The sequence below is a fragment of the Mesocricetus auratus genome, unplaced genomic scaffold, assembly GCF_017639785.1.
Source record: "Mesocricetus auratus isolate SY011 unplaced genomic scaffold, BCM_Maur_2.0 Super-Scaffold_6730, whole genome shotgun sequence".
NCBI lineage: Eukaryota > Metazoa > Chordata > Mammalia > Rodentia > Cricetidae > Mesocricetus > Mesocricetus auratus.
This window is the reverse complement of record NW_024429184.1, coordinates 78,417,088-78,429,409: the sequence shown is the minus strand read 5'-3', so window position 1 is coordinate 78,429,409 and position 12,322 is coordinate 78,417,088. Positions and strand designations below refer to the sequence as shown.

Sequence of the window (12,322 nt, the reverse complement as noted above, 5' to 3'; positions counted from 1 at the left end):
TGTTTTGCTGCAGAACAAAAGAACAGACTCAGCTCAAGCATAGCAGAAGCTGTTTGGAAGCTGATCAAAACTGGGAGCTTCCCCCTTGAAAATCTATAAAGTTTGAGAAACAGGTGGCAGGTGCTAGACCACAGGAAAGGTTCTACTGGGAGACAAAGGGGGAAATATGGAAACTGTTAGCCAGCTTTCTTTTGCTATGTCAAAATGCTTGGGGTAACCTGGGGTAATCAATAGACAACAAGGAAAGGACTGTATGGGCTCAAATTTTTGTAGGTTTTAGTTCATAGTTGCTGCTTTGGGGCTGTCCGGGGATCCGAGCACCATGACAGGAGAGAGTGGTCGAGGAAGTTACTGCATGGTGGCTTGCAAGTGGAGAGGAGGAGGCTAAGTTCTCAGGACACTACTGGAGGCCCCAGCCACAGCAACCTACCGTCCTTCCACCAAACCCCACCTCATAAAGGTTCCCACTTCTCAGCACCTAGCTGGGGACCAAGCCAACACATGAGTCTTCAGGGGACATGCTGGCCAACTGAAGTTCATCTTCTGTTTCCCTTCCACGTGCCTTCGGCAGGCACAGAGACAAACACTCTGCACTCATGAGGTGTAGTTAGCAATGCAGTTCATTTTTATTAGTTATAAATAAAGTACAAAAAAATCCACCCAAAGTGAATCTAAGCATTTACACAATTCCTAATGTCTCCGCCTGTTCATTGATGCACTATTGCTTTAATAGTCATAATAAATATTTTTCTAGCTTTCTGCTATAAAATAGTCTATGTAGCAAAATGTCGCACAGCACAACAGAACAGAACAGCAGGAGGATTACAAAAAAAGGACAATCAACACTGGGGATAATCCTTTCACTTACCAGGGGCAACAAATGACCCCTTGGAGAGCCTGGTGTGGTCCTCTCCACAGCTGAGGGGGGGAGACCTCATCCCAGAGTGGGGAGGCTCAAGGGTGGGTCATAGCCAGCCAGAGCATGGGGGCCTGTCCTACTCTGGCCCCACATGGCAGCACAGCATGCCCATGCGGAGCCCCGTGGGGGGCAGTGTCTGCCAGGCCTGGCAGTGTGGTGAGTGTGCTCCCCCGGCATGGTGGGTGACTCCACAGGCCGTCTCCAAGGAAAGCAAGGCTCCGGGGTAGAGGCAGAAGAGAAGCTGGGCAGCAGCAAGCAAGAAGCCCCATCACAGGGGTGGGGCTGAGGACCACATCTGGTCTAGCCACACAAGTAGGTAGAGTGGCAACCCCAGGTCTTTATTTCCTCATCCATGCCAGAACTATGCAAACCCACGGGCCTCCTGTGGAGGGTGGAGCTACCCACCAGGCAAAGGCAGTGATGTCAAGAGCCAAGAAGGAGGGAGGGGAGTTAGGAGAAGAGGGAAAGAGGAGGGTCAGCACGCCAGGGTTCCAACCCACTCACAGGCTTAATCCAGGGCCCTCTTCCTCAAGGCTTCCTCACCATCACCGTTACACAGATTAGTGAGGCAGGAGCTAGAACCCTCTAACTCCACAGCAGGCCTTTCCAACTGCAGACTCTGTGGAACACAGGCAAAGGCGGGAACGACAGGGAGAAGGCATGATACAACTCTGTATCCCAAGTTCTTGTCAAAGAGTGATGTCCCAACCGCAAAGGCTTCAAACAAGACTGGCAGATTCCCAAACACCATAATCTGGGTCTTCTATTCTACCAGCTAGTTCTCTCTGGTAATAGGACATGGGTCTCAGCTCAGGCTTGGAATGAAACCCTAGCCTTGCAAACGTCCATGTCTCATACCCAAGGATGTATCAGCCTAACTGGCCTCCTTGCCATCTGCAGGGTGCAGTATTTAAGAGGACCCCGTGGATGGCTTCTTTGACCAGATGCCCAAGGTAATTCTTAACTGGGTCTCTCTGTTCTCCATTCCTCTCCTTGCCTTCCCTCCGTCCTTTCCTCTTTCATCTCTCCCAAGAGGATGAGAGACCCATCCTTGTGGCCTCTCCGGGGACTGTATCATATTCTTTCTGAATTGAAGGACCCAAGAGATCACCCATCTTGTCTCCCTCTCTAGGAACAGAAAACTGACTTGTGGAGACCAGGGAGCACAGGGAGCATGCTGTGGATCTGGTCTGAAAACCAAAGCCTTCGGGCCTCCACCTAATAAAACAAGCTCTTTGTCTTTCAGAAGACCATGCCCGCTGTGACTGAAGGACCCCAATTCTGGAACCCTAGTGAGTGGGAGCCAGCCTAGGTATAGCCAGTGACCTCCTGTGCCCTGAGACTATCCTCAGGGGATGGAGGATGGGACTTGAGGAGGTAGGAAGGGGGAGGGAAGACAGAAAGCAGGCTTGAGGTGAGAAAGAGGGCTGGGGGAAGGGACCAAGGGTGGCAAGTGAAAGGACTACCCCAGCCTGCTGACAAGTGCAAATTATATTTATATATGTGCTAAATACAGTCACTATATTGGAGCTTTTCACTAGATCACAGCATACAGAATCAAAGGTTTGCATTTCGTATGGAATGTATCCAAAGAGGCCAGCACCACAGTAGGACAGCTTGCAATCACACACCCTGATAGTTTGGACGAAATAAAGTTCGCAGACTTTTATTTAAAATGGGTTTTTTGTTTGTTTGTTTGTTTGTTTGTTTTCGCAGTTGTCATCGTACCAATGCATGCAAAGCATTCCACTCCCAGAAACGACGCCAAAATGAGGTAATAGGAGCAATAAAAAACATTAGTATCCTTTCTAAATAAATAAATTATAATTAAAAATGCAAAACAACTATAAAAATAATTAAATAAGAACCCACAATATCTACAAGTTAGTCATAAATTATGATTGTTAAATATAAGGCATTTAAACTCACAAAACCCTGTAAACTAGCAACGTGCCATGTTTTTTATTTTTTGTGTTTTTTTTTTCTTTTTTTTTTTTTCTATCAGCTGAAATCGCTCTAGCATTTGCTCTACGCGCGCGCAGGAGATGAAACACAGGGGACCTGACAGACGTTGCTACAGCCCCACATGGGGAATGTTTGTCCCGCAGGCGGGGCGGCTCGGGGGGGATTTCTTCAGGAAAAAGAAAAAGAAAAAGTCTGGTGCTTTTTCTTCACCATTGAAAAAACTGTGCTTGTTCAGTAGGCGTAAGAGTTAAGTAAGAATGCTTGCACGGAGGCTGGGGGCCTTTGCAGAGAGGAGCTTGTGGCCTGTCACAGGTGGTGGCGAGGGTACTTGGGGGACCTGGGGGCCTGGCCAGGTGGAGGAATGTGCAGCCCTTGCTGCCCTCTGCCTGTGTCCAGCTAGATTCGTGGCATTGGGTTGATTGGTGTCCCAGGTGGACCTGCTGCGCCATGGCTGCGGTTAGGAGGCCCAACTTGAACCCGGGGCCGCTGTCAAAGGCACTCATGCGTCTCAGTCAGAAAAGGGTCTGAGTCCCTTGAGTTGAGCAGGAGAACAACGGATGCCTCTCTCCTGGAGATGGAGATGTGAGATGATGAGGCCTGGCCCTGCCTCCTCTGCACTCTTCCTCTGGCTCCCTGGCCAGTCTGGGGACCCGGAGCAGAGGCATTGGCTTTCCTCCACCCAATCAGCGGTCCCAAAACGGGAACTGGGAGGGTCTAAGTGCTACTCCCGCACCCACCTTCAGGGCATAAGGACCCCAGGTAGGTGGTGGGAAGGGGATGGAGTGGCAGGATCAACCCCTTCCCTGCCCAGGTCCTAATGTTAGCCTGGGGCATTCAAAGAGCCTGTATAAATGGGAGCAAGGAGAAAGCATCCTACCCTCTCACTCAGCCTGCATGCCTCAGACTCTGAAGCAGGTATGTGTGGGCACAGAAGGCCTCTCAGCAGTATGGGCAGCACACAGCTCTACAACTTGAAGGATGTGTTGATATTAGAGTCACAGGATGTGTGTATTGGGAGAAATTTAGCGAGCATCCAATCCAATCTCCTTGTGTCACAGCTAAGGAAGCTGAGGCCCAGCACGGAAAGGGTTGTGAGTGGAGGGTCCAGCATCTCCCAGTTTGCCAGTGAAGAGCCAGGACTAGAACCAGGATCACTAGTTCCAGTTCTCTCCTGGGTCCCTGCCATCCCATGCAGGACAGCTTTAAAGGCAAGAGCAGAGAGGGAACAGCCTCAGAGAGCAGTGACCTGCCTAGACCACCCAATCACCTCTGAGCCAAGCCATCTTCTGATGAAATCTTGGTTTTGACACAGCCATAGGGGAGGAGCAGGAGAGAATTCACAAGTTCTGGTGGCTTTTGGTCAGCAGCTCCCTGACATCCTGACGCAAACATTCTTGCTCCACCTGGTGGGAATCCTGCCTTTTCACTGGAGACATCCTTGGTGCAACCAGAATTGGAAAAGGCCACACTCAACAGGATTGGCCTTCACTGTTGGACTGCTCACCCTAAGCACCGTTGAGTGTGTGCTGTTCCACCCATCATCTCATAATTCCACCAGGCAAAGACATCACCTTAGCCATCATCTTCCTCAACGCTTGCACCAGTAGACATTCAGCAGAGATTTTAGGAGACACCAAAAGATGGGTCCCGGGAGTAGCTTTCATCTGGATAGTGGATAGGCCGCCATTCTTTCATGATGGTGTCTGTTGTGCTAGAAGGAACTCTCTCAAATCCAATTGTCCCCTGTCAATTTTGGTCCTGATTCATCCTCGTGAAGTTTCTTCCTTTATCCTATCAGCACCCTAGTTCCTTGATATGAGGGCACTGAGACTGGCTAGGGGCTGAGATTGGGATAGATTCTGAGATTCTGAGAACAGGGCAAACGAGGGATGAGGAGGATCAGGGCAAAAGAAGGTTACAGACTTCCAGGTGACCTGACATTTTCTGCGTATGATTAAGAGCTACACTTGGATTAGAATTTGGCAGATTTCTTCCCCACCTCCAATATTCTGTCCTCTCATCTCTCTGAAAAATTGCAGAGTGGTACAGAAAGCATGTTGTAACGTGGTGTCGCTAATACTTTCCATCTCATTTTCCACTCCAGTCACTAAACCCTCAGAGGCTCCCATGAGATGGTAGAGAGCACACAGTGGGCTGGATGGTGTTAATTCTCAGATCTGGGTGAAGTAGAAGGAATGTGGGACACGGGGACACACTGTTGTCTCTCCCCACTGGAACTGAGGCACAGAGAAAGGACTTTCCCAGAAGAATCAGAAGATCAAAGAGCTAGGGACACTGGCCTCCCAGCCCTGCCAAGTAGTCTCATATCACAGCAAGGGCCATCTCTGAGGGGCTGATCAGGCAGGATCCTGGAGGACGCTCAAGTTACTCCCAAGGTATGGACTCGACCTCAGCCCTGAGTGCTAGTTCAGAGCACTTTGGCCAAGGCTAAGTGTATGTACACTGCCGATGCTATTTCATCTGTATCATCTGGTTAATTGTTTGCATAGGGAGGCAGTGGCTACATTGCCTCTTTGTGGCAAGATGAGAGCTCAGGATAAAGTTAGGAATTGGCATGAGCAGGGGATTGCTGGCTCCCAGGAACATGGGGTAGCTGTAGCTGGAGGCTGTCTTCCCTGGTTCAGTGTGGAACCTAGGGAGACAGCTGGTGCCAAGCAATGGGCTCTAGGACTGGGGAGCCCACTTTGCAATGGACCCCCTTCACGGGCTAAGGGCTCTGCCCTCTTCACCTTGTCTAAAAGCCTCAGAAACCCAGTGAGACCCCATTTGTTCCTTTTAAGCCCCACCCCCTTCTCAGATGCCCCTCCCACACTCCGTGCACTGTAAACATGAGAAAAACAAAGCCCAAGGAAATAAAAAGCAAAAAAACGAGAACCCCCCTCCCGCCTCCCAACCTGGGTGAAAAATTATCATCCTTTTTCACCGTAAACAGGATTTGGCTTTTTTTTTTTCACCTTTGATTCCTTTTTTTTCTTTTTGCTCATAAAGACGGGAAGATTGGGGCTGTCGTTGGTTGGTTGGTTCGGTCAGGCACCAAAACAAGAAACTCAATGAGAAATATTTGGTGCAAGTTCAGTAATAGCGACATGTCCACCACAGATGACTACAGCACCACACACGACATTTTTCTTAAGCTAACATGCTCCGGCTGCCATCCACAGAATAGCTAGAGACCCCTACATGGTTTCTACGTGGTCAAGAGGTATATACACAATCCTTCAAAGGACAGGATTGAGGGGCCGATCACCAACTAGTACCCTCGAAATCACATCTAGTTCTCAGCAGCTGGGCCCCCCCTTCCCGCCCCTGCTTTGGGCATGGCCAGCTCCCTCCCCCCCTGCACAGCAAGGCGATGAGGCAGTCACCATTCTGGATGGGTGGGTCCTTCCCACCCCTCCTCTCCCTCAGACACTGATACCAACTCCTCTTTCCACAAAATGTGCTTGCAGGCGTCTTCTCTACGTCAAATGGCTCAGAAGGCAAAGTTTGGCTGCAAGGGCTATGGCCGTGGGGAGGGACCTGGTGAAGGAAACGGGGCATTCACTGGCTAGCTTCCTCCCTCAGCTGTCGGCTCCCAGCTGTGTCTCAATGTCCACTCGGCAGATGGGGCATTTCTTGCTCATGGCGAGCCATTGGTCCACACACAGTTGGTGGAAGAGATGCATACAAGGTAGGCGTCTGGAAAAGAGGAGAGTCAGATGACTGGCAGCAGGGGCAAGGTGATGGGAACCCCTGGGGACTTGATAAAGAGGGTTCTTGAAATCCAGATCCTGGAGTGGGGCTGTGACTGAGATGGGAAACCATGCCTGGAACTCTCGAAGCCTTCTTCCATGAAGGCCTTGGCTTTGTCTTAGACCCATCCAAGCCAATATCACACTTTGTCTCCATGACTCCTTGTTCATGGTTACCACATCTAGAATATTTCACACACCACTTTGCTAGTGCAACCATGAATCACTGTAGCTCCCCAAGGTATACACCAAGTAAGTGCAGTGACAGGTCACTAACGCCCATGAGAGAAGGGGAACTCCCAGGAATGGCCTCTTACCTCACATCTTCTCCATCCTCCAACATAGACAGACAAATTGTGCATTTCTCATCGGTGTCTGACTCTTCCCCTTCATCTTTCTTGCCCTTGCTGTCCTGGGGTCTTCGCTGTGAGTAGAAAAACAAAACATTTTAGTTACCTGGCACAGACTCCTGCTCATGCCAATCCCTAACCGTTGACTTTCTCCTACAGCCTCCTCTCTCTCCGCTCACCCCTTGGTTCCCTAGGGGTCAGTCTCTAAGTACTCACCCATAGCTTCTCACTGTTGCTTCTGGAGAGACAAGGTTAAAATCAAGCAAGGGAGAGGGCAGTAGACTGTTGTCCTAGACACTGTCAAGGGGCCCAGTGTTTGGAAAGGAGCTCCTGCATGGTCCCTTTATCCAGAAAAACCAAGCAGTATTCATTGTCCTATGTGTTTGCCATGCATTCTTTTTAGTATTAATAGCGTCATGACAATCTGCCTGCGCAAGGGTCAGCAGTCTTTATGGTAGGACTGGCCCTGCTAGAAAGGAAATGCCCAACACAACAGTGTTAAGCCCCAACCATACACCTAGTTTCTATTGCTTTTATCCACTATTTTTCATGATTTCCTTTTCACATCATAACTTTACTTCAACAGTATCTTGTTTAGTTATTTGTAATCTTTATTTCTCTCTTTTTGCATCTCATTTCTTATTCTCAATCTTTAATCTCTTAGATCTTTATTTTTCTTCATTATTTACAAAACTTTGTGTTGTGGAATATTATTTTAATTAGGCAAATATGTGTTACATTTATTTATGCTGGGGATTAGTACTTTAACTGTGCAAAGGTGTGTTACATTTGTTTCTGCTGCCTTTGTTAACATTGTAGGGATATGTTAAGTTTGTGTTGTTTTGTTTAATTATGTAAAGATGTGTTGCTGTTTCATCTTGCCTGCCTAAGGTACCTGCTTGGTCTAAAAAAAAAAACTCATCAGCCAATAGCTAGGCAGGTGAGGAATAGGCAGCCCTGCCAAGCAGAGAGTATAACTAGGAGGAGAAATCTAGGCTTGGAAGAAGAGAAGAATGAATAGAGTCAGGGAGAAAGAGAGGACATGCCAGGGATCAAAAGGTAGTCAGCTGCCAGACATGGAGTCAGCAGGAAAGTAAGATAGGAAAAAAGAAAAGAAGGAAGGGAGGGAGGGAGGGAGGGAAAAAGCCCAAGGCAAAGTGTAGATGAAGAGAAACTGGTTAAGTAGTAAGAGCAAGAAAAGAGCCTAAGGTAAAGTCAGGCATTCATATCTAATATTAAGTCTCCGTGTCAGGACTTGGGCCCCAAAGAAAGCTTGCTACAACTTTGATTCCTTTTTTCTTTACAACTTTGATTTAACTCCAACTTTTTTCAGCATTTGTTTACTATTCACTATTCATCTCCCTTTTTACTTCATCAACATTTCTTTTTAACTTGGATAACCATGGTTTTTTGTTGTTGTTTTTGTTTTTTGGCTTTTCAAAGCGGGTCTTACTGTATAGTGTTGGCTGCCCTGTAACTCAGAGACGCCCCTGCTTCTGTCTCCCAAGTTCTGTGATTAAAGGCATGCACTACTATGGCTGACTTGATAACCTTGATTATTTTATACTTTGCTTTCATTCCTCTTCCTATTTTAATGTCCATATATTCTATTTCTGTTACTAGTTAAAACATACTTCTTGTTTTATACTATTTTAGTTTCTTTTAAAATCTTTTAGAATGTTTTAACATTGTATTTGGATCCTAAGGTTTTTTTTTTTTAACCTTACATTCTTCCTCTTCCTTCTCTACACTGTTTTTCTCTTGGTTCTCTCTTGAGTTTTAATTCTCACTGATTCAGCCCTCTAAGCTTACATATTTGTATGGTCCCCAGTTGGTGGAATTATTTGGGATGGATTAAGAAGTGTGGCCGTGTTGGATGCAGTAAGTCACTGGGGGGCAGACTTTAAGATTTCAAAAGACCTGTGCCATTCTTGGTGTGCTCTCTCTGCTTCCTGCTTTTTGGATCAAGCTGTGAACTCTCAGAGGTCCCTTCTGCAATGCCTTTGTTCTGCCACTGAGGTCTCTAACCTCCTCAAACTGTAAGCCCAATTAAACATTTTCTTTTCTAAGTTGACTTGGTTATGACATTTTTATCACAACAATAGAAAAGTAACAAATGCAGAGGAGATGCATATTTGATGATTCATGGTCTTTGATACTGACACCTGGTACACAGGCAAGAATTGGGAACAGCGACTAGCCACTTGCTGTTCCTAAGCACAAGGTAGGTACTGGGCCCCGTGTATGAAGCTGCATCATCCCACTGAAGCAGCCATGTTGAAAACAGGAGGGATGGGCCAGAGTCCACAGCCACACAGCTATGCTCAGAAGAACTGAAATTCAACACTGGCTGTCTGCCTTCAGTCCCGGGTGATTACAACTATGCTGTCTTGGGTCTCAAGAGAGTGGATGAAGTTCTCTGGGTGCACCATGATGAGCCTCAGACTGCCCTTAATTTCCCTAAATTTGCTTAATTTTGATTCAACATTAACTTTTTTGGTACAGTGATTCCAGGTTACATAAAAACTGAGAGTAGTGTATTTCCAACCCACACTATAGGGAGCAGAGGAAGCCCTGAGTGATGAATTCCTTGGTGAGTGTGTATTTTGACATGTGCACAGTCATATCAATGATGCCCAAGTCCCCAGACCCATGGGACAATTGGCCAATCTGTTAGCCATATGTCCCAGTCTCAAGAGAAATGGCAAAGCTTCTCTTGAGAGTCCAAGTGTGAGTGTTTATGCACGCTTCATCAATGTATGCAAAGACTAGAAACTTCAGTTTCCTCCACCTGGATATTTACAGCCTGAGACTGCTCACCTACAGAAACTCCCACTGACACCAGCCAAGCCCTTCCCCTAGACTATGTAATAAACATGCTGAGGTTCCAGGTTCCAGTGGTAATGTTAGAGATCCCTATCTGAACCCAGCTTCATTGTATGTGCCATTGTAATTTAAAATAGCAGTGCTCAAGAGAAAGATTGGGTGGGGGGATTTTTTAACTAGGGGAAAGTGAATGAGAAAATGGGCGGAGAGGAAAGACCAGCCTCTGGGGACAAGAATGACAGAAGAGAAGAGAGGGAAGAGAGGAGAGACAGACAGACAGGCGGAGAAGCAGAAAGAGAAAGAAAAATGGGAGGTGGGCAGGGCCCTTTTAAAAGAGAACATAGTGAGTGTGCATGGGTGATGCTCTTAGTGACTGCAGCTGAGGGCGTATCTGTCAGAACCCCAAGGACAGGCCAGTACAGATGCCTGAACACTAACATGTGTGTCTGTCCTTTCTTCATTCCCTCACTGCCCCTAGCCAGGACCCAAGTCATGATCAGGATGTAGCTTCTCCTTATATGAGTATCTCATATTATGTGGTAAACCTGTGACAAATGATGAATAGATACTGGCCGTTATTAGCTGAAGTTCATTAGTTTCCATGAACTAAGATTTGGATCTGAAATGTTAAATGTTTGACTGCACACTGACATCTTTGGATAGTGACTGAACCTCAGGGCATTGGTCTTGTTAATTGATTAATCTATCGATGCATTCCTAATTTGATAACACTACAGGTGGTGGGAACTAGGCGGTAGGACCTAGTTGGAGAAAGTGGGTCATTGAAGGTGTTCCCTGTAAGGATACTCTTCCTTACCAGCATTTGTACCCTCTCTGTTTCCTAACTACTAGGCCTCCCCACAGTCCCAGAACCACAGAGAAGAAACCATGGACAAACTTCCCAAACTCTGAATCCAAAAGAATCTTCCCTCATGAAAGTTGTTTTTCTTGGGGATTTTGTCACAGTGATGGGCAAGCTGACTAACTCAGGGATCCCACCTTGTGTTTTTGGTAAATGTGTAATGTCTCCTGTTTACATTATGGAGCCATATGAAATAATTTGCTGCACTAACAAAATCCCTGGCTCTCTGCCTATTCCTTCCCTCCACAGTGGCAATCCTGGACCTTCTTTATTTTTATCTTTCTGCAGTACTATTTTCCGTAATGTCATGTAGTTCGAAGTGTACAGTTCACAGCCTGTGGGGCTGTCTTCTTTCACTTTCTAGTGCGTACTTAAACTTCTTCTACATCTTTCCATGGCTTAATGGGATACTTTTCGTTGTAAAATAGTAATCCATTATGGGTGTTTATATTTATTTACTTACTAAAGAACAGTTTGGCTTCTTCCAAGTTTTCATTTGTTTTCACTGAAATGATGTTTTAAAAGCTCCTGTTTCTGAGCATCAACCCTACAGATTCTACTTCTAAGGTCAGTGGACACAACCCATCGTTCTGAAACTTTCAAATGTCCCCAGAAGAGCCCGACCCCACATGGTTTAGAGACCTTCTTTGCCCATTTGTCCTTATGCCACAGGACTTAGGATTGTTTTCTAAGGTATTTTCCCTTAGCCTTGTGTGCAGGAGCCCGTTTGCCCACCAGACTGATACAAACACTGATGTATCTGTACACCCATGCATGCACAAACACACACGTGACCACTCTAGCCAACACCTACACACTCCGCCTGTCTCCCTTCTCTGTCAAGAGCATCCCATCCTCCCTCCTGGCCACATCTGCCATGGGCCAATGAAAAAATCCCGAGGAGCCATGTAACCAGAGCAAAGGCTTCTGGCTTTTAGACTGCAGACAGCCAGGCTGGTTCAAGCAGACACGCAGACAACTCCCATCCCACCCCTGACAGTGCAGCGAGTCCACGCAGCCTCACCTTCTTGTACTTGTGGGGGAAGGTGAACCTCTCAATGGTGTTCTGTACGGCTCCCCGAGTCACGTTTCCCAGCCTGTCCTCGAGCTGCAGCAGCTCCTGTACAGAGGGAAGCACAAGCACGTGTGTAGGAGCAGTCACGCGGCCAACCGGAAGCTGCACTCTCTCTTCATGCCCTCTTTCTCTCTCACTCTCAGTCCCGGACTTCCCAGCTCCTGCATTGGCACAGGCAGGCAGACAGAATGGTGTTTGAAAGGTAGCTCACCAATAGTCAGTGCCGCACAGGGCAACATACCTCGTAGCTCTCCCTAACAGCAGAGGTGTGTCGACTCGGATTCAGTCCCTGGAGAGCAAGGAAGTGAAGCTGCGGATAAGGGTAGTTCCGAATTTCATGGACAACCTGAAAGGGAGAAAACAGTTTGGACAGAGCGACAACTCAGGCTTCTCCTGGGCCCAATAGGCAACTCCTCCTCCCTCACCCACCAGCCAGCATGCCCGTGACCTGCTGCCGTCATCGGGGCTGTCCCTCCTGCTCTTGTTTTCTGCTCTATTCATGAAGAGCCAAGCTTGTGCATGGGCACTGATTACCATCAACACAGTGACGCTGACCCTGACTGAGCACCGCTA

General features: G+C 47.4%; 1 protein-coding gene across 1 annotated transcript in view; it reads right to left on the bottom strand.

Moving 5' to 3' along the window:
* Positions 1-602: 602 nt before the first annotated feature.
* Positions 603-12,322, bottom strand: part of Rnf165 (ring finger protein 165) — a 100,025-nt gene continuing 88,305 nt past the window's right edge. The window contains exons 5-8 of the mRNA XM_005076467.4: positions 11,991-12,095; positions 11,699-11,794; positions 6,954-7,060; positions 603-6,583 (exon numbers count right to left, since the gene is read on the bottom strand). Of these exons, the coding sequence (XP_005076524.1) occupies positions 6,466-6,583; positions 6,954-7,060; positions 11,699-11,794; positions 11,991-12,095 (426 nt within the window). The 3' untranslated portion in view covers positions 603-6,465. The remainder of the gene's footprint in view (positions 6,584-6,953; positions 7,061-11,698; positions 11,795-11,990; positions 12,096-12,322) is intronic.